We start from the raw sequence: 22439 nt of genomic DNA on the forward strand, positions 1-22439 counted from the left end.
TCTTTCAATGGAGATACAGGATTGCATTAACACTGTGTGCCTTACTTCTTTCAGAAAAGATAAAATGAGATTTGTCATCATGCCAGTTAGTCTGCTGGTAAGCCAGAAACCAATCTGTTAGACAGAGGAAGGGGTCAAAGAAGGAATAATACATATTCAGCCTCCACAGGTAAAACATAGGCTGCTCAAGATTTAACAATTAGTCAAATTTTATTTTCAGGCTAATGCTAATTACAATACTAACAGTAATTGGGAAATGCAGGTGGCTTTAGCAATACTTGTTGAAGACTCACAGAAGATAAGTTTGAAGAAAACAATGCTGAAAGTACATTATACTTAGAATGCAGCAACACTTAGATTTATGTTCACTGTCTGACGGTTTGTAAGAAAGATAAAGGACAACTGCGTTTACAGCCAAGCCCACACTACTGTACTCAAAGAAATAATTGGCCCCATGGCAGCCACATCACTAGGAGGATGAGGAGTCTGGTAAGTGGGACCTGCTCATAGACCAAAGTACAGAGGATTTTGCCCTGAAAAAGCAATGGGTGGAGTAGGAAAAAATAATTACAAGGGCTTTTAACATTTATGAAGGAATAGAGCACAGACTTTACACATACACCGAGAGACACAAACCATTTTGGAGTTTGAGAATAAAACTGGATTTGAAAACAATTTGCTGCACAACTTCAACTCCCACTGTCAGAGGTTTTTCCTCACTAAAATAGGTAAATACAGACTAGCCAGTCCCACAAAATGTGGGGTGGAAGAGAGGGATTGTCTTTCAAAACTTATTCTGATTAAGAAAATGAGGAAAAGACAAAAGCAACAATTACTAAAGGTGTGGGTGGTTAGCCTATAGGACCAGGCACAATTTCTCCAAAAATCAGTGGCACAGCATCATCTCTTGCCAGCTAAGGGTCTCGTTACCCATCACCCAGCTGCAAAAATCTCCAAAATACCAGCCAGCAAACTGCTAGAGACCATTGACACCAGCCATAGTTCACAAGGGAAAATACTGTATCAGAAATAGAAGGCAGTAAAGGGGTGGTAGAAGGATGTTGTGGGGTCCCTCTGAGCTTGCTGAGTGCAACTGTAGCAGCTACAGGCCAGTAGGATGGAGGAGAGAAAACCAGCAGCTACTGTCAGTCCATCATCCTCCTCTGCAAGGACCTGAGCCTCCAGTGGTTGCAGGGGGCAGACACACACCCACAGACAGAAGTATGAGCCTAGTGAGGTATTCCACAGGGAAAGCACCACTGCAGGAGGTAGCTGTAAATGGACTGACCTTGAGCAGACAGACCATTTATTGTACTGCTGCAATGCCAGTATGACAGAATAAATGCTCTCCACAGTAAACTGGAGAGTGATGCTGGATTAATTGAGAAGAATCACTAGCTATAGAAGATGAGTTACTTTTCAAATTCAGTATCTCTCTGCTTTGGGGTTTTTGTTGATGTTTGGGGTTTTCTGCTCATGCATACTTCTGAGTGCACACAGACCAGCCATCTATGGCTCCTCCTCACAGAACCTGCATTCCTCAGCAAGGGGAACTTGAGCAATAAAAGAAGTTAAAACATTTGCCTACCTGGCCTTTCAGCTAGAGCCGGTGAAAAAGCTTTGCATACTCTGCACCACTTCTGCAAAGCCAAGGAACTGAAATTCCCCTTTCCCCAGGGTGTACTCCCTTTCTGGCAGTGATTTAAAAACTAGGGAGAGCAACAATAGGCCAACTACGGCTCCAAAGGCGATTGCTTTCACATGATTATTACTCTGGAGTTTTATCTAACCTTCCACACCTGACCCAAGGCTCCTTGGAAAGCCTCTGACCTGGCATAGTAAACTTGGTCTGCTCTTAGAGCCACAGCTGCTTTGCTTCACACTGTTTAAAGCCCAGAAAGGGAAGGTCTCCCCCTAACACCCCTCAGCCCCAGAGCTGGTTCATGTTCAGCCCCCAGAGTGGACTGGCTGCCTGGGTACTCCTTGTTTTAGCAGCCTTAAGCAGAGCAGGATTAGCTGCTGCAAAGGCACTCGGCATCCAGCCACGGCTATGTTTACATTAGAGAAAATGGACCTCACAGAGACAGTTTGCAAACACCACAAGACGAACTTTTGTAAACTCCCTTGGTTTAGTCATCTTTCCCCATCTGTCAGAGAAGTTTAAGTGAGATTGAAAAAACACAGGAAATTACTGTGTATTCCAAGTAGTTGTGACTGAGCGGCTTGGCTGTTATATGGGATGTGGAAGATTCGCATCTCCTAACATTTCCAGCAGGATCCTTTGAAACACTTTCCTGGCTATGATATTTTAACAGGCTCTGCACACCATGCCAGGAAAAGCCTCTGGGGTGCTTTGTGCAGCTGTAGAAAAGCTCATACCAGTACTGAGGAGCCCAAATGGTGACCTCCAGAAAGCGAGGGCAGCCCCTGTCATAGAGGTTGCAAAGCAAGGGATGGACAATGTAAAAGGTCAGGTCCCGTTGGGAGGCCTCCGTGTGAGAGTTATATTCGCTGAGTACAACACCAGATGAAATCCTTTACCTCACAGCAGTTTAAACCTTTCCCTGATGTGACTGACCCATTTGGTTTTGGGGTTTTTTTGTGATAAAACTTAAGAAACCTCTTTTGTTGAGGTTCCTGGCATGAGTAAGCAGCCATTGCACTTGCTACACCTCTGACTACGCCTTTAGCTCAAGAAGGCAATGAAAGGACACAAGTCAAATGCAGGCTAGAAATCACCTTCACCTCTTTGCTTCAGCCATAACTCTCTTATCACCATAGTGGCAATCTGAGCTGCAGGCAGCTGGAAAAGTCATTTAGGTGTGGGGGGTCACAACTGGCACAAGGCTCCAGAGGGACCACAGAGCAGCCAGCTGGTTACTTTGTGTAAATACGGCCTTAGCTCATGCTGTGGCTCTGAACCAGCTCCCTGCTTCCCCTGCACAAATAGGAAGGGCGATGGCACACACCGTGGCACCCTGGCAGCGTGTCATGGTCATCATGATGGTAGGACACAAAAGGACAGATGGTAGATGAGGGGTGTAAAAGGGGGATGGAGGGCATGCAGGAAGATGAAATGTGAAAGAAGTCTCTGCCACAATTTTGCTTAAGGGCGTAACACCTTCAGGACTGAAAGAAGCACTTCATTTCTGTGGCTCAGGCTGTGGCTGTTTTCGCTGCAGAACCAGCTGCTCTGCTGGCACTGCACATCACTGCCAGCTGAGGCTGTCTGAGTGCTGAGGATGCTTCAGTACCCATGTTAAGCTGTTTCAACAGATTAGCAAATACAGTAAAAATAGTAAAATTTTACCAAAAGTAGTGAGTATACATGAAGCACAATGATATTATGCCACGTGCTTTGAAAAAGAAACATGATTTTTTAAACCCAAATGAACTGTGCATTTCCAAGTGAAATGTATTACCTGGATCCTGAAGATAAAATGACACTTCTGTTCCTAGCGACAGCAAAATTAATGTGACAACAGAAACATTTTTTTCTGTTGCTGTTTGGCATGTGCTGAAAGGCACAATACTTTATAGTTGTACACTCTAGGAGCAAAGTGTCTTATGATAGAGAGAAAAACAATCTTCCAAGAGAGAAGTGCTTCTGTCCAGCTCTTCCTGGCGGGTAGGCCAGGATCAAGTCCAGGAGCATTCATTTAGCAGTTATGTGGGGGACATACAGACGAAAGGCATTCGTATAATCTTGTAAAAGAACTATTACTTGAAAATTTTTGATACTAGCAAAATGTCCTTAGCACTGGAGTGTGCAGTGGGGAAAAGGCCTATCAAGCTTACAGCCATCTTCACATGCCATAAATCAAATTGAATTTAAGTCCATTCAGTCTAGCCCAGGATGGAGATCCTATCAAGGTCTATTGCTTTTCTGGGAATGGGACAAGGGTGTTTGCACCTCTCTTTTCTAATGTGGAATACCTCTGTCTCTTGTGAGGCCAGCAGGATAACTCAGCGGACTCCTGACTCCAATACATCTACTTTTAGTATTTGCTATTATTTTGTGAGGCAAAGTCCAGAGAATGGCATAAAGCCCCACTTATCTGTAGGCCAACTTTCATTAGATGGCTTTTCCTCCCGTACAGACCCTGATGACAATAAGACTGTCTAGAGCTGTTACAGGTTAATTTCCAGATTAACCCGTTAATCTTTAGCGTCTGGAACTAAAGAAGCTATTATAGAGGCCAGAATAGACAAAGATCTGCTGATCCATCACTTCAGCTTGTGCAAATTCAACTGAGAAGCCTCTGCGATAGGTTATGTGTGCAGGCTTGTTCTGGAAGACCAAGGAGCCCTTTAGGGTCAAAAAGCTTTCAGCCCCCCCATAAGTGTTAGCTGATTTGTGGTTTGGGCAGCATTTTGCCAGGTGTTTTCCTTGGCTGTATGTGCAGGTCTACAGAGAATCTGCTGCTTCTCAGTGCACCTTCAGACTGTCCTAAATGCTCCTGAAACCCTGGCAAGGCTGAGCTCCCTCACAGACCCAGCCTGAAGTGCACAGCCAACTGCTGGGCAACCTCTAGAGCAGGAAGCAGTTTGAATAAACGGTGTTTTCTTTGGTGAGGGAGGGGAACATGGGGGAAAGGACCCAGTAGCCATTGGAGATGTAAAATTAAAATGAATTTTGGTCATTTTAATAAATATATATCAAGGAAATTTCACTTTACTACAACAACACGTTAGTATACAAGCATCTAATATTTAAGCTTAAAACATCAAGCATTTATCAAATATTGGAAAAGAGCAGACGTTACTAGACTATCTGGATATAACACAAGAAAAATCAGGTTTTTTAAAAAATTGGTCCTTGTGGACAAATGTCTAAATGATGATCCTACTCATACACTGTATGAATGAGATCTATATTTAATATTATTATTATTAATAAAAAAGCTTCTGTTTTGGAGAAATCAGGTGGGACTTGTACTTTCTTTATTTGTCATTTTTTCCAGTGATAACCCTTACAAACTTATCAGTTTAAACTCACCTGACTTCATAAAGGTTATCACTGATTTAAATCCTGCTGTGTTTGTGGTCACCTTGGCTGGGGGGTAGCTTTTCCCTGTGACCACTGGGCTTTCTGAAAAAGACCATACAGTTTGCAAATGTATTCTGCTACCCAAAATAACCGTGGCCCAGGACTCCTCCAGCTGAACCCATGAAACCCAAAGCAGGAGGTCTCAGACCCAGGAACCTGTCTGACTCCAGTGCCAAGCCTGGGGCTGTGTCCCCTTGGGGACACTCATGCCCTGCCCTGAGCTGGCTGCTCCCCCATCACAGAGGTGATTTTCACCCTTTGGGCAAGAAGCAAGCGGAGATGTCACTTGAGTGCAAGATGCTGTGGGAACAGGCAGCTATTTATGAGTCAGCTGTGGCCTGGATGTGGCTATTTTGCTGAGCACATCCTGCCAGTTGTTATGGGGACTGTGGGAACTAATTAATTTGGTGAATCTAAGACTCACTCTTGGTCCAACCCCAACTAATGTCTTCTGGGCATTTTACACAGCACACTTTTGCAATCAATCTGCCGAGGGATGGCTAAATGTTGTCCTCAGCCACTGAAATCTCCAAAATGTTCTTTTTTAAAATTAAACCCCTTACATTCATTCAGATAAAACTGCGTTTATCGCCACATCATTAATTAACATTGTGCTTTTTGCCTTCTTGTCTTTTTTTAAATCAACGGCAAAAGTCATAGAAAACTCCCGCATGCTTTTGCAATCTAAAATAGAGAAATTATGTGAAACAGAATAAAGTATAAAACATGCCACTGGGTCATGAACTTCATTATACGAAGAAGAAAAAAAAAAGAGCCCCAGCAACAGACAGTTGCCATAGAAACACTCAAGCATCGAATGCTTGTTTACAAGAGACATCTCTCTATTGTTTCTTAAATCCCTTCCTAAGGATGGCAAATCAAAAAGCAATTGAGCATCAAAAAGGAGGAACAGAGATGTTTGAATAGGAAGTTGAACTCAGTACTTCAAAGGTTAAAGGTTTCTAATAATATTGATCCACCCTGTGGGTTTCTTTTTTAATCTCTGTTTAGGTTAAATCCCTGCTGTATCAGATTCATACTTAATTTTCACACTGGCAAAAATTAAGACAAAAAGTAAGGCACCAAAAAAAAACCTGCTCTGTGTAACAACAAACCTCATTAGTTATTACAGCCGAGGTGAAAACATGCAAGTACTTGAGCTGCATGTTTGATTCTGATTAAGATTCCATAAACAGGTTATTTCTTTATGCTATGTCCTATTTTGTCAGTTGATCAAGACGCCGAATACAGGAATTCAAGAGTATCACTACAAAAGGTAAGGATGGTTTATTCCCAATCCATGAAGACAGTCCTTTGTCAGAATGAATACTGAGTTACAAGGAGCATATCATCCTTGCTGGTAGCATCAATTTGTTTACCAGACTTCTAATTCCTTGGTAAACATAATGGATGGAGGTTCTTCTTAATTAATGGCAGACTTCTTGGGGGCGGGGATATGTAAAACGATATGTTTTCCCCATCTGGCTGATTGGCATTTTCAGCAACGAAAGCTCCACCATAGCTGCACAGACTACAGTGCTCAGCAGTAATGCAACTGTGTTCTTCCTGAAGTCTCCATGTTTATAAATAGCTGCTGATGCGGGTGGCAGAGACACTTTATGCAATCTGCTCTCCACTCTACACGTCACGCTTGTGGCATGATTGTACCATTCGTAGAAAACTATAAAAAATCCATTCAAAATAAAAATTTGATAGAGAAGGAACATGCTGTGCATGCTTCAATGGAGCAAGAAAGATGCCTCATATTTTACTTCCTTTGTTGCAGCAGATTTTATTACTTGGTAAAGATTCCTTTTTCCTTAAGGATTTTTTCCAAGATTCACTTACGTTGCTCTTGTCATTACATCCAGTCTCAAAACAGTCATAAAATTTGCCTTTACATTCAAGAGCATGGGTGCCTCTTACAGGTTCACAGTTTAGGGCGATGCTTTCTCTTTCAGGTTCATTACCTCCATTCTTGTCATTAAATTTTGCCTTTTCCTGATTACTGTGAGACCTGCCATTAGTGATGAATATTTCATTAGCAGGTATCTGGTCATCATTTCTGTAAGAAGGTGCGCTGCCAACTTCATAATCCACCTGCTGGGAACAGCTTGGCAAAGAGATGGGAGGAGGGGGGGAGGAGGAGGAGGAGGAAGAAGAAGAAGAGGAATTACTTTCTGTACTAGCATTAACAGAGTAGGGTAGGTTTAAATAGTGACTGCCACATTCTTGATAGAAGCAGCACATGTGGAGCTTCTCGTACTCCTCCTTTGCCATCCGAAGGCGTTTCCTGTATGGACAGTCCTGAGGCACAAACCACTCTTGTGGGGAGGTGCCACTGAAGGAGCAGGTGGAGAAGCACCAGTTGTTCTGCATGATGATCTCTCCGTGGATTCTCTTCATGAGATTGTTGATGAGGACGGATCTGCGCAGGTAGACTTCAGGATCATCAATGAATTTTAGCTTTTCCAAAGACATGTAGAGAATATGGGCCCGCTCCTCAAACACGGAGATTGTCTGAAAATGCAAAAACCACATTATATGGAATTGAAGGCAACCAGTTTTGTTCCAGACAAGGAGAAAGGAAATGAAGCAAAGTATTCCCTCTGTGTCACTACTTTTCTGTTCTTTTTCTGAGGCATCTAAAACTGGCTTTTTTTCATTTGCACATCCTTGTAGCTGGGGACCTGCTTTTTCTCGGCCAGAGCATTCCCCCATGTTTAGGGGGTAAGCAGCTGAGCTTAGGAGGTAAGTAGCTGAGCATTACACCACATAGGCAATCGCAGGGCGGAAATCCAAGGTGGGAGAGTGAAATCCAGATGCACACATCTGGCTCTTTAATTACATTTGGGATTAGAACATAAAATTGTTGTGCAGTTTTGCTCTAGTGATGGCTAGGGGGGTTTTTGTTCCAAATGGACCCAATTCCATCATCCCCTGTGGGGCTTCTGCAAAGCTCTGAAGCCAAGCAAGGGTCCTTCCTGCGGCGCCAAGGTTTGCAAGCGGCAGCCAGCAGCCATCGCCTCGCACAGCAAGTGCTGGAGCATTTCATCTGCTGCCAGTGGAAGGGGCCCTCCAGCGAGGAGGTCTCCATTTGCCAGGCTCTTACACTGCTCTTGTGCACAGAAGTGCATGCAGGGAGGGAGGCAGGGAGAAACCCATCTCAAAGCATCCCAGCATCTGGAGAGCAGCTGTTGGCCTGTGTACTACACCCTGTGCTCTACAGGACCGGTGGGAATGCAGATAGGCAGGGATAAGGTCAGGAAATGGAGAGAGGATAGGGATTTGCAGAAATCCTGGCTCTACGCCCACAGATTTGTTCTCCCTTCCATGGTCCTTCCAGGACTCCCTTTCTCAGCACTGGCAGCACGAGCAGGTTACTGCCCCTGGGAGGCCCCGGATTCTGCACTGTAATCACTACCCTGGGAATCAAAATAAGAGAGGGGGCAATGCATGCTACTGTAAGCACTAGTAACTAATTTTCATTTTTAGTAAGAATTTGGTTTGTGTAGGAGGAGAGTAGCACAGCGCAAAGAGAGACTGCTCTAAATCCCCCCCATCTGTGGCTTGATCATTCTTCCCTTTCCCACATGGTTACCAGCATTTTTGCAGAGTGGAAGTCGTAGCTATGAGGACTGAAAGAGCTTAAAGCACAGCTGCTTTTCACATCCATTCAGCTCTCCCCAGCCCTCTAGCTCTTTCCACAGCCTGGTCATGTCTGCGAGGCTTAGAAGCAGCACAGTGCCTCATAAAAACAAAAATTGGCCATAATTTCATATGAGTTCACAGCTGAAGCTCTTTGTTAGAGAGAGTAATTTTCTATAATAAATGACTCATTTTAAATTATATTAAGCCTATAGGTTCATTTGCATCCTTTGTACCTGCTGCAGCAACAGTCAGTGAAGCCATAAAAGCCTGGAGCAAACCAGTAAGCCTTGAACTGCGATTCTCCTGGAGATATGTACCGGAGGGACACCAGTAGGAACAAGTTGTCAGAGGCTTTCTTCTACATGTTTGCCAGCAGCCCTCTGGAGAGAGGCCCCAGGCCCTATCATCATACCCTCTATGGGACAAGTAATCTCAGAACACAACTCTTTACTGGGTAGCAGAGGTATAAACATGCAAGAAATTCAAGGAAACCTGGTGGGCATCCTCCCTGTGCCAGAGCTCAGTGCTGTAAAGAAGAAAACGTATTTGGGCTCAATGGAAGAAATTGGTGACCTCGAGTTTCTGACATGTTACACCTCTGCAAACAACAGCACAAAACAGTGGCTGGGTCTAGCTTACCAATGCCTCTACAACTGCTTTTTATTGCTGTTAGAAAAGACTAAATAACTATTCCTCCTCTCCTTCTTTGTAAGGAAATTAATCCAACAATCTTATAAAAAAAAAAAAAACTCTGGCTGAAAATTGGGAGAGTAATGTGACATGTGTGAGACACTCACTAACCAGAGAATTTTTTTTCAACACCCTCGGTGCTGTTTATTCACTGCTTTGGCAGCAGACCAGACATCTTCTGAAATTAATAATTTTCCACCTTTCTGGTCCAGGTCCTTATTTCCAGACAACTCTATTTGTAGCTGAAAATTCCTTCAACTACTCTAAGGTCTTTGGGAACTGAGCTCAGCATTAATGCTTGCTTCTCCTCCACAGAAATCCCTCCCCCACTGCCAAGAGAACATGGGTAGCACTGGACTTCTGTGGGCCAGGTAGGAGTCAACAAGGTAAGGATGGTGTCTCAAGGCATGAGCTACCCTTAAGCACTTCACCCCAGGCATTCAGTTGCATGCAGAACTGAGCCCTTAATGAAGAGGAGCATAAAATCTCGCAAAAAAAAGTCAGACTTCAATTTATGTATTCACTGGCCTGGGAAACGTTTGCTCTAATCTCTCCCCTGGCAACTTTCACCAAAAAAAAAAAAAATCTTTCATTTACTAATCTGTTCTTTGGGAGTTATTAGCTTTTTAATAAACATGATTAAATAGTGAGGGAACTTGTACTCGCTTTCTAAGTCATTCTGGCTTTTTAGAGGATCTGTGACCAGTGAGGGGTATATGGAACCCCTTACTATTTTCCCCTCTGGAAAGAAAGTTTTATACGAGTGGGAAATATTTTACTTATGTTCTTCCTTTTTGTTGTTTAAATGCTGCTACAGATCTGTTTCTGTAAGCATGGCATGAACTAGCTAAGAACAAAATAATCTGAAAAAAAAAGTTATTCTCAGCATTTCCATTCACAGTTGTTATTAAAGCAGAAACGCCTTTGCTTCTTTTGCAATTGATGACAATACAACAATAAATGTGAAGAAGTGACAACTGTTTGTTTCTGAGCAAACAGCTGGATCATTCTCCTAATTTCAGCAGAGTATTTCAGCCTTCTGGAAATAGGTCAATCGAGTGTTACTAAGCATCTGAAACTCCGAGTAAAAATAATGACTATTAGAAAACATACTTTATGTGTACAGCTGCTGAGTGGCGGATGAAAATCCTCTTCTTCCACATATTTCCTTTTAAAGTATGTGATCTTGGATGTTGTTACAGGATTTGAAATTCCCCTGTAATGTGATCCTGTGGGTAATAAATCAGATATGACAAATGACATGCGGTTTGCCGGAGGTTCTCCAAACAAAATACTTTTCATTTCCCTTCGCGCTACAGGAGAACGCCGCCGCATATTTTCGCATCTATTCGCGGCGATCAGAAATAAACCCTCTCCTGACTAGCGCCCGACCCGGGGGCCGGTGTGAGCGGCGGCGCGGGCAGCCGGGGCGCCGCAGGGCGCTCGGCCGCCGGACAACTTTGCCCCTCCGCCGCTCCGCCGGGGCCAAGTGCCCGGCGGCCCCCGCGCACCTGCGGCCCCGCTCGCCCGCGGCAGACCCCCGCCCTCCGCCCGCCTCGCTCCGCGGACAGCCCCCGCTCCCCGCTCCCGCCCGCTCCCCCCGCGGCGGAGCGCTGCGCTGCGGTGCCTACCTGCGGCGGGGGGCCCGGGGGCCGCTGGGGCTGGGGCCGGGGCCGGCGGGGCGGCGGGGCCGGGGCGGCCGCAGCAGGGCGGCTCCCAGAGGGCGCGGTAGGCGGCGAGGTCGGCGGCTCCCTCGGCGGCGATGGGGCGGCCCAGCCGCTGCATGGGCAGCACCAGGGTCATCGCGGGCGCCGGCACCTGGAAGCGAAGCAGCGCGGTGAGCGCCCGCCGCCCTCACCTGCCCCCCGCCCCGCCGCGTTCCGCCCCCCGCGGCCCCCAGCAGCCAGACCTCTGCGCACACGTATATTAAAAACATACGCATAACGATCTCACATAGACACACGTTTGGGGTTTATTCCCCCCTCCTTACGGCAGGAGAAAGAGCGCAGCCCTCTCCCACAAAGGGCGCGGGGTCCCCGGCACCGGGAGTTGGTGCGCGCTCCCCCCGGGCCGCCCCCGGCCGCGCTCCCGTCGCCCCCGGCCGCGCTCCCGCTCCCCCCGCCGCCCCTTCCCGGCCCCGGCGGCGCTCACACACCGGCACGGATCCGCTCACTGGCTTCCCATTTCCTCCCGGCGGCGGTGGCACGGCGCGCTCGGCACCGGCGGGGTGCGAGTCTGCCTGTCTGGGTGCGTGTGTCTGCGGTGCGTGTGAGTGTGTGTGTGTGTCTGTGAGTGTGTGTGAGAGAGAGAGAGAGAGAGCGCGCCCAGCAGTCCGGGATCGCGTTCCTTTCTTCTTTCTTCCCTCCCAAACGATACAGACAGCGGAGACTTAGGTAGTTGTTTCCACTAGCCCCGATCGGACTGAACTGGATCTGCCTCCAGTCAAAACACTGCGAGACTAAGACAGAAAATTGGCTCCGGTTTCACGCCGTGAGTTGCGGTCCCACCGGAGCCAAGCACAACATCGGCGGAGCGGGCGGAATATTAAGCAGGAGCGGGGACTCCGGGGCCAGCGCCGGGCTGCGAGCTGCCTCCTGCCGCGCCAGCGGGCGGGAGGGGAGGGGAGCAGGGGGGGAAGGCGGCAAACTTTCTGCGAGGAGCGAAGGATGAGTTCATAGTCACCTACTTCTTGGCAGAGGAGCGCGGAACAATGCGCCCAGACACGGCCCGGCCCCTCCCTCTCCTTCCTCCTCCTCCTCTCTCTAAGAAAGCGGGATGTAGTTTCCCCTCGGCGCAGCCCTCCCGGAGGAAGGCGACGGCCCGAGCAGGCGGCGGGAAGGAGGGGCTGCAGGTGGGCAGGTGGAATTTCAGCAATTGTTTGTGTTAGCAGCTGAGCGCTCTCGAACAAGAGGAAAAAATAAACCGCAGCAGAAGAGGGAGGAAAAATAAATCGTTCACATCTGCCAGTTGTTTTCTTAAATCCTAGCACAAGGCTGCTACTTTATTGAGAAACGGCTTCCAGCGTGCGCTGTTTGTGTCTTGGATGCCTGCGTGCATGGATCTGCCTTGCCTGCTCACCGGGGCAAAAACGGGAGCTGAAGGCACAGGCAGCCGAGGTCCCCAAGCAGTTTGCCTCAGTAAAGGCCACCAGCCTCGCTGCAGCAGGACTGACAGGTGCCTAAACCCCTTCCTCGGAGCCAGTTTACTGCTAATGCGCTGCATATAGCCCTCAGTAATTTTTCTTTCCATCTTGTTTTTCTTGGACCAAGAAACAGCACAGGGAATGGCAAGCCACTGGACTGGCCCGTTGGAAGTTATCCCTGGCATGGACAATATATTTTGTTTATTCCCCACACCTTTTCTTACCAGCTGAGTACCAACACATGGAAGGAGTGGTCAAAACAAGTGAGTCAGTCTGCTGATGTGACAGCAGGGCCAAGAAGTGACCCAAGAACTAGCTAAAAAGTCATATATTTTGTATCTGAAAAGATTACACCGTCATTAGAAAGCAGCAATGGACTCTTCTCATTAATCCAGATGGAGGAATCATTCACAGGGGCACATCAATCTTCTCAAATTGGCAAGACGTCAACACTCAGTGTTTGTCCTGAGAGAATAGAGGTTGGAAGAAACTCACTGCTACTTCTGGAAGTCCTTTGCTTGTAATGAATTCAGCACCTCTTTGTGAATTTACTTTTTTTTTCATGAGAATCAGAGATTTCAAGTCTGCATCTTTTTCTTACCATATTTCCTCACAAACAGGTCTTTCTAAGCTCAAGCAGAAACATGCAGGAAGGAAGGAAGGAAGCGCTGGGATGCCTTCTGCCCAGGGCTGCTAATTTGTCTTGAAAAACTGAGTTCTCTGGACAGCAACAGAAGTAAATGAACTGTTTCTGCTATTTACAACATGCAAAATTAATAGAGGCAGGCCAGTTCACTTCCATAAACAGCTACTGTCCGTGCACATTCTCCATGTTTCCAAGCTGTGTAAAAACAAGGCATAAATAATATCGCTTCCCTGGGAGAAAAAACCCCAATCACCAGAAAACCAAAGCCCCAAACAAAACTTGTAGGTCTCAGTTTGTGTTGTCAAGATTTAGAGGTGGCTCTCAGCTACAAAATTAGTCCTATTTTGTGGCAGAGGAATTGCTTCAGCATACGGAAGCTGAGAATCAGTCCTTTTAAAAGGCCTCGTGGCTCTGGCTGTGCTATTTGTTCCCCTTGGATGTTCAGAAGCACAGATTTCCAGCTGCTGCAAAGGAGTGGGAAGAGAGCTGTGAGCACGCAGCACATGGGAAAAGTCAGCCTCCTTGAAGGTAGAGTTGGACACAGCAGAACTGTGAGCCAGTGTTTACTGAGGAAGACCTGCTGGACCCAGCTCTGCAAACAGGACCTCTGGCACTGCTCCCCAAGAGCCAACCTACTGCTTTTCCATTAAGGGTGGCAAAATCCATTCCTGAGTATCTTGCCAGAAGTCACACAGCAAATCAGTGTCAGCGCCAGAAATAGAACCAGATCTCATCATCCTCCAGCCGAAGCCCAACCCATTTCTATTACATGATCTTATGCAATGGAGGGATTTCATCCAAAATCCCCTTGGTTTCAATGAGACTTTGCAGAACAGCACACACATTGTTACATTTCCATTAGCGCCTCTGGAAATAAAGGATGAAAGATGTACATTTGAACATACAATACATTTACTATGTAAAATTACAGCAAAAGGTTGACACTTAGGGCTGGATTCAATTTTGAAAAATCCATTTGGGAGCCTTGTGTGGGCTTCAGTGGCATGGAAGCCAGGCACAGTTTTTTATTGAACCCAGCCCTCCATCCTTAGGCTACCAGAATTTTTCCATTTTGTCAGCCAAATGCATTCAGTGTGAGGACACCCCGAGGCATCTGCAGCAGCCTGAAGGTTAAAATGTCAAACTTTTTCCGTGTTCAGTTTCACACAGTAAGACGACTATACATTGCCACGCTACTCCATTTGCTGGGGTTTTCACTCCCTATTCCTCCAGAGCCATTATGATGTTAATGAGAGAACTGTAATGATGCCATTCACATTACAAAAAGCCTGATGCGATGTCAGAGAAAGGGGCTTTTTATACAGTTCCAGAATGCCTCCAAAAACCCAAACTTAGATATAAAATGCCCATGACTATAAAGCTATAAAGCAAGTCTCACCGAGACCAATAAAAACAAGGGAATAGACTTAAGATGGCTATCCCTGTTTTTGCCCTGGGTTTGTACCCAAGTACTGCAGCAGGTTCCGTTTTTATGGCATAGTGTGGAGCTTTCCATTGCATAACAACATGGCTTGAGGAGAGAATAGCGTTTCTGAGCTGTGCTATATCATTGTTAACATCTGGACTGCAGTGCTTAGAAAACAAAATTGCCATCGTTTTGGTAGCTGTTACCTCTCTGGTGTTTCAGAAAATTTTCAGTGCAGAAGCAATAAGGAATCCCACTGCACACAGGCTGTGCAGACCCCCTGTCTAAGGAAGCAATAGCAGCTGGCAAAAGGAAGGGGAAAGGCACAAAGACATACCCAGACTGATGCACCTCCCTTAAAAAAACCCCGACTGTATCACCTGTAAACTAGTCCAGGTTATCTCATTGTAAACCACCTGCTCTTTAAGGTTGATGCAACAGACTTTGGTGTTGCCAACTTAGCTGAGGGAGGCAGGGCATCCTGTGGACAAGAGCGTCATGGAAAAGGGCATAAAGGCTCCCCTGGGAGCAGCAGATAAAGGCATCAGGATGCCAGCAACACTGGCAAAGAGAGCAGAGCCATGCTCTAGAGACAATGGTGGAGTGATGACAGCTATGGCAGAACTGTGACAACCTCACATGGGAAAATAAAAGACTAGATGGAGGCAAATAAGGAGGACAGGCAGGAGGTGATTTGGCTCTGACCACAGCAGCGGACAGGGAAGAGGATGTTGGGAGCTTGTGTTTAAATAGATCAAACTGGCTGATATGTCACAGGTTCAAGGAGGAGGAAGTTACAAACAGAGATGGGAGATAATGAGGGCCTTGATTAAAATGTTTACTGTTTAGATAGATATGCACGTAGCTGTAGTAATGTTCTGAATGAAGCAGTGGAAATGCAAGGGACACCTAATCACAGCACACTGGGGCAACACACTGGGGTAGTCCAGTCACAGGAAATGAAAGCAAAGGATCAAAGACAATCCCTGCTCTCAGGGCTTTGGAGGCAGCAAGGCTGCAAGAAGTGGAAAAGCCTCTGGAACTGGCCATGATGGATTTAAATTGAAAACTGGACTTCCAAGAGACAGCCCATGTTTGGGAGAGTTCTTCCTTCCCTTACTGGTATAAGATAGCTGAGGAGACTGAAACTGAATATTGCTGAAACTGCATCATGCCAGTGCAGAGCAGTCCCTGGTCTGTGGTGAGGGAGATCCATTAAAGAGACAGCCGAGTGAAGAGGGGAATGAGGACAGGTGCAGTGAGATGGTCTGGGCCTGAGGCAATAATGATTTTCTGTTTCTTCAGCTGTATCTGTACCAGAAATGTGTAAAACACCCTCTAACAGAAGCAGGATCCAAGGGCAGAATGAAAGGGTTAAGGCTGGCTGAAATAGCTAGACTGGTAGAACAACAGGTCTGTGTGCCAGCAGGGTCAATTCAGCTTTTCATCCTTCGGAGGTATAGATAAACTGTAGACCTGCCAAGTCTAGTGTTTTTCCCTGTATTTCTTGGCCCTTACTTCAGGGAATTTCAAGGAATCCACTGGGTTTTTTTCTTTTGCTTTCTTTCTTTTTTCCTCCTCCTTTTTCTAGAGCTGGACTTACTGTTTGGCAGAAAAGGAATTAACCTGAAATCAGAAATTGATTTCAGTGTCAAGATACAGCCATTTCATGGGAGTTTTTCAAAGGTATCTTCACTTAACTTCTACCCTAATTTAGATTATGCAGCTCCGGATGCTTAAGTGTCTCTTTCTCCAGACAACATTTAAAACAAATATTTCTCTAATTTTTCTAATTCCCATATTCTAATTTCTTTTTTCTTTACATTCTTTTCAGTTGAATTGTTCCCAGAAAGACTTTATGGAGTTCCTCTGGGCCAATATGTCGGAGTCCCCTGGGTTTCAGTGAAAAAAAAAAGATTTAAAGAAAACATCCTTTTGGATTCTTAACACTTGTACTTTTTCCTGCTTTTGGTTTCTATGGGGAAGAACAAGAGAAAGTTTCTGTTCTGACAGAAAATATGCTTCCTCCCTTATTTCTTTGTAGGTATATGTCACCCATCAGAACTCTTGGTAGCCAATGTGGAATGATCTCTTAAATGCTTGTTCTAACAGTTAAAGTTTTCCCCAGAATTTATGCAAATATATGAAAATGCAAGCAAAATTGCAATTTATTTCGCCACAGGGCTCTGGCAGATATGAGAAAAGGTGCCATCACATTTACTGCAGCCATCTCCCTAAGGCTGCTTTGCCTGCCTGCTCTGGGAGAACAATAAAACCCCTTGGTATTCATTTCAGTGAGCATAAATATTTTTTCCAGTGTTCTTAGCCAAAATGTCTCATATGCTCTCTGCCTCCACCCCGCTGGTGGCTGCGTGGCCTTGCTCAGCAGAAAAAACTCTGTCCAGGATCCACTTAGCTCAGTGGGGGTTTAGTTTTCCAAACGCTCCCGTATCCCGAGGGCAAAGGGTGCTCCTCTGGCTGCGAACTGTAACCTCCAGCATTTCGGATTAGTTAACCTTTGCGAGGGGTTTAACACTGAATAGGTGCTCCCAATAGGTGCTATTATTGGGACTGAAGTCGGAGAGAAAAAGGAGTGCCGGTAGTCAGGCGGGGCTGAGGAAAAGCGAAGCCCTGCTGTTGCACAAGGAGACTTGCCGAATCACCAGGCAGTTCCCATCACTCGCTCTGGAAGAGAGGTACCAATTAAAACCGCTTCCCCACTTAACTTGCACTCCGGTGTGCAGCACATGCATGTCACTGGCACCGTAAATGAGATGGTTTATGGAGTTAATTATATTGCATTCCTCACTTTTTGTCTGCTGAAGAAAGTAAACAAAACAAACACAAAAGTGTTTTGGAACAAAGAGCGAGTTGTCTCCCACTTTGCTCTGTGCTACTTTCCACGAAGAATGAGAGCTATTGTTATTCTTTTACAAGTTTCCTTCTAAGGGAAATAAACACCAAAGGTAGGATTCCAAGGAAATGACTCACAAATATTGGCAACAGGCTCTGAAAATTGGATCCAGTCTTCGCAAAAGCCTTTAGGAGAATACTAAACCCTCTTATTGCAAAATAAACTTTTCCCAGATGAGCTCCACATCAGCTCTGCGAGTGTGTGCGTGTGTGAGAGTGTGTGTGTGTGTTAGCACTCGTAGACAGGAGCAGAACCCATTTCTCACGTCTCCCCTTCTTCCCTCGGGGGCACCGCTGCTGGTGCCATTTTTAGCTGGAAGCTGGAAATCTTTAATAACCGACTGAGTCATCCTCGGGAGAGGGAGGGAAAGGGATGTGCCTCACCTTGCCGAGCAGCAGGCTGCCCGCCGGCCGTCCCCACCCAGAGACCCCCGGCCGGGAGGGCCGGGCAGACGCTTTCCTACAAGCCCATGTACAAGAACTGGCAGGAACATTTATCCTACAGCTGTAAAAATGAAGGGCAGAGCAGAGAAGGGATTTTTTGTTTTTTTCAATCCCCTGACATTGAATCGAATTCAGCAGGGCAAGATCAGCCTCTAATAATCTGTTTTCAGTCACTGAGTTAGCCTTTCAGATGTGCAGAAGGTAACCATGCACCATGACTCATATTTTATTTCTTAATCAGGAATCCCAGGAACCAGGAATGCAGACACTGAAAAATCAGACAGCTGAGCAAAATCAGTGCGGCAGGATTACCATCTGCAAACAGAAGAATCTACTTTGCATATTTATTTCTCAGCTGTTTAAAATTTTGAATCATAAATGCATATTCTGTATCACTTGTAATGCATGCAGTCTAAATCGCTCGCACTCCCTCATGTTGGTTCGGGGGGTTTGTTTGTTTGTTTTGTTTTTTGACGATTTAAATCTGGTTAGACAAGAGCAACAGAAATTGCAAACCTTACACAGAATTCCTTTGTTGCTTGCCTCTACTTAGACAAGCCTATTAAATGAAAGAAGCTGGTTCCCTCATTCATTTCCTTTGCAAATTCCTATTTAACCACTCCAAATCGAGATGAAACAAACTGTGATGCTGGTCCAGAGTCAGACTTTTTTTCTTTTTTTTTTCAGAAAGTCCCTTTACAGTGTGCCTGAAAGCAACTGGCAGCCAAGTACCTACTTAAGACTCTAAAGGTTGCATTAGTGGAAGTTTTGCGTCTGGTTCAAGGCATTGCCAGGTAGTTTCTAAAGCCTGTAATTCACTGAGTGTCCAACAGAAACAGCTTCCAACAGGACCTCTAAGTAAGGAGCCGTGTTTATATAGACTGTCTGAAACATTTGAATTGTGCTGAACTCCAGCCATCGCTCAACCAGTTATAACCAGCTGTCAGGGCTGGGAAGGAAACCAGGATAAACCAGTGTGGTGTCGCCTTCCCGAATCTGCTGGCAGGGTGGCACAGCAGGCTGGGAGGTAGGAGCTGCTCAGACCCCACCTCGCTGCACTGTTAGTGGGTGAATTTTAATATTCATCATTCCAAGGCTGCTCATTTTAGTGACAGAAAGGAGGGATCAGCTGGGAAGTGGCGGCCTCTGAGGGAAGGGAATGCAGAAGGATAAAGCCAAGCACATGATAGAAAACATTTAGAGATCCACAAGTCAAAAATCACTGTAATCACTTTGGCTGCCCCCTTTCTCAGCCTTTTGTTGGACTCAGCTTTTTCCACTTTCCGGAATCCTCCTGAAGCAGCCAGAGCAGCCACAGCCAGAAGAGGCCAGCCAGGATCCAATCCTGCTCAGGCACCACTGCTTCTCCCCCTCTGTGTCCTATTTTTCTCTGGACAACAGAACATATCCCTGATTGTCTGCCTGGGTTGAGGCATCTGCCGGAAGCACCTTCCAGAAATGACTGTCACACATTTTGTAAAGATTAGGCACAAAAAGTTTAGTTACAGGATAAAAATCTCCCAGCCACAAAAATGTGGCACAACTGCAGTGAGGAGCTGGAAAGGAAAGAGAATGGAGAGAGCCCACCTTGCTATGGGACAAGGGGGGTTGATTTAAAAGCATATTTTAGAAAGTTTTCATTCCATCGTAAATACTTGCAATGCCCATGAAACACCTCAGGAAAGGAGAAATGTCTTAGCAATGAAAAGATTATAAAATTGTAAAATTATGATACCAGTGTTGTTGAGGATCCATTTTTTATGCACAAAGTAGCTGATGAGGTAACCAGGCAGCACACATGACCTGTAATCAGCAGGAGATGCTTTTGGCAGGGATGATTAGTCATTCACCCCTGTGCTCTGGTGACATCTCCTCTGAGAAAGGTTGTTTGGGGTAGCTTCACAAGCTCCAGTGCTAAGAGATCATGTAAAATTTTGATGCAGAACTTCATATTTGACTGAATTTTATTTTGTTTTTAGAATTTCAGCATTTGAGTAGATTCTTACTTACATGACTTTGCCTATTCATTTCTCAGTCTCCTTGCCCGTCTCCTTGTTTTCAGACTTCAACTTTTACGACCCATAAGAGCAAGCAAAAAAAAAAAGATCAATTTAATCAAAATATAACAGGCTTTTTTTTTATTTTCAATTTACACTGCAGACCCAAAAATACTAAGTTTTTTAAAAAAATCCAGCATTTTAAATTCAGTTTTGATTTTAAGCCCAATCTATTGATTTAATTGCTAAGGGAAAAATAATCTCTAAATATTTATATCATATGAAATAATTATGCAACCACTGTCCTTGGATGGATAATATTCAGCTAAGATCTGCATTCAATTATTTAGCTGGTGCTACAGAAAGTGATTATTCCTTTGACTTGAGCAGTAGCTTAAAAAAACTTGAAGTTGTTCTGAGAATTAATTTTCAACTAGAGAACTGTTTTGAGATGTATGTCCTCGTGGAGGCTGGGAATTGTAACTCTGTGATCCACACCAGAGGTTCTTCCTCCAGCACTCACAGTTGGTTTTATTTAAAACTTCATTTTTTAGGAGTGCTTTTACTGCCCTGAGCAGGGTCTGTTTATAAGGACAGTGCAGTCCAGTGTGGATGACCCTCCCAGGGACCAGGAAGGACCAGGTGTCCTGGCAGAGTCCCCAGTGCATGCTCTGGGCAGGAAGTGCAGATCCAGGCGTGTGTGGAGAAGGGGAACACATGGGTGTGCTCCAGCTGGAGCAACCCAGCTCCCAGCAGGATATTCCCCCTGCTCTACAGGTGAAAGGTGTGCAGGAAACCAAGTGCTGGGCCCCTCACTGATGATGAGACTTGGCTTTCCTCTGGCCCAGAGCAGGGTAGTCTCCAATGTCCAGAAAGGAAGACAGTGTTATGAGTGGGAGGGACAGCGTTTTCAGAGCAGGATCTGGTGCAATGGCAGCTACTCAAAGCTGTTCCTGCTTGGCTGCTCCAAAACCTCCTCACAGCTCCTGCACAGCTGTGTCAACCCTCTTGTTTATCCACATGGTGTGTCCTGGACTATGTCTAAGCTCCAGGGACTGGGAGATGCCTAAGCTAAGTCCTGTGAAGTTTTCTCACTGCTATGAGTAATGGCTAGGGACAGGCAATTGCTTTGGTTTAAACAAACCTGTGCAGCAACACTCATGGTTTCAATGAAATGCACTACTCCCCAGATTTAACAAAAAAAAACCCAAAAAAACAAAACAAAACAAAAAAAAAGAAAATTAAAAACCAAACAAAAAAACCCACAAAACAAAAAACAAACAAAACACAAAACAAAACAAAAACAGAAAAAAGAAGATATGGAAAAAACAGCTGTGTATTCCTTTACAGTTTCAAGGGTTTACAATATATTGATACTCACTCCAGTGTCCATATCCTCATTCACCTACATCTCCAGCAGCAAAGACACTGTATATCCAGTCCTTCTCAAGCATGCACTCTGGAGCACAACAGTGACTCTTTTCTTTTTTTTTTTTTTTTTTGCTAAAAGGAGAGATATTTTTAAACTTCAATATCAGTTCATCCATCAAACCACCAAGAAAAACTGAACAATTATCAGCTTCAGTTCAATTATTCAGTTGAATAATTTTTGTCATTGCAATGAAATTGCAGCATGAACTCTAAAATAAAATTTAGATCTCATGTTAAACCTCTCAAGTATTTTTTGGCTCCAGCCTAGCTGCTATTCCATGATAATGAATCAAAGATTCATTTCCTTCTCGTGTCTACTTCTTCTTGACACATTCCTGCTCAGCATCCCTCTCAGTTACACACGCTCTCTGCTTTCACAAAAGCAGGAAAAGACTTTCCTCTCTCTGCTTCCAAGGGCCAGGCAGTGCCAGCCCAGCTCCCATTGAGCAGCTCCTGAAGCTCACCTCGCTCCATGAATAGTTTCTCTGAGCTCAGCCCCAGTGGAGCTGGCACAACCTGGCCTCCAGGAGAAAGATCCAATCAGTCCAAAGACAAAAACAAGCTCGCAGCAATGGTGCAGGGCACAGCTCTGAGAGGCACCAGCCCAGCTTGGGGACAGCCAAAAGAAGGTGCCAAGTTTCTGTTACATCCCAAGAGAAGTTTGCACAAGGTTACTGGAGGATTACAAAAACTCTAAGGGAGATTCTTTGGCAGCTCTGTGCTCGGGCAACTTATTGTTATGAGCTTGGGAAATATATCCTAGCTGTCTTTAACAGGAATGCATGGCAACCTCTGAAGGATTTATCATCTTAAAGGAGAAATCACAACAGCTAAAAATCTGGATGCTGAGAAACGTACCAGTCAATTACAGAGCAAATTATATGGGTCTCCTGTGTGTGGGTTCTGCTCTCAAAAATCAGCAGCAGCTTCCTGCTACTTTACAGACATGTCATTCCTTTACTTAGAGAGGCACACAGTAAATCAGAAAAAAGAGGTTCTCAAGAAAAATATCTCGGCAGCAATTCCAGATCTGAGGGGCACAAAAGGAG

General features: G+C 45.4%; 1 protein-coding gene across 1 annotated transcript; it reads right to left on the reverse strand.

The window, feature by feature from the left end:
• Window positions 1-4630: 4630 nt before the first annotated feature.
• Window positions 4631-11678, reverse strand: SERTAD4 (SERTA domain containing 4). Its single transcript, XM_059841114.1, has 4 exons — window positions 11547-11678; window positions 11023-11209; window positions 10505-10620; window positions 4631-7570 (listed from the first exon to the last, which is right to left on the reverse strand). The coding sequence occupies exons 2-4, from the start codon at window positions 11192-11194 to the stop codon at window positions 6812-6814; spliced, it is 1047 nt and encodes a 348-aa protein (XP_059697097.1). The 5' UTR covers window positions 11195-11209; window positions 11547-11678; the 3' UTR covers window positions 4631-6811.
• Between the last annotated feature and the right edge of the window lie 10761 nt (window positions 11679-22439).

Source organism: Haemorhous mexicanus, chromosome 3 (assembly GCF_027477595.1).
Source record: "Haemorhous mexicanus isolate bHaeMex1 chromosome 3, bHaeMex1.pri, whole genome shotgun sequence".
NCBI lineage: Eukaryota > Metazoa > Chordata > Aves > Passeriformes > Fringillidae > Haemorhous > Haemorhous mexicanus.

Excerpts from the sequence above, each read along its gene's own strand:
- SERTAD4 (XM_059841114.1), bottom strand. The coding sequence starts at position 11,194 with ATGACCCTGGTGCTGCCCATGCAGCGGCTGGGCCGCCCCATCGCCGCC. Across the intron at positions 10,621-11,022 it reads CCCCGGGCCCCCCGCCGCAG|GATCACATTACAGGGGAATT; the intron begins GTAGGCACCGCA and ends TATTACCCACAG. Across the intron at positions 7,571-10,504 it reads TCAGCAGCTGTACACATAAA|ACAATCTCCGTGTTTGAGGA; the intron begins GTATGTTTTCTA and ends TTGCATTTTCAG.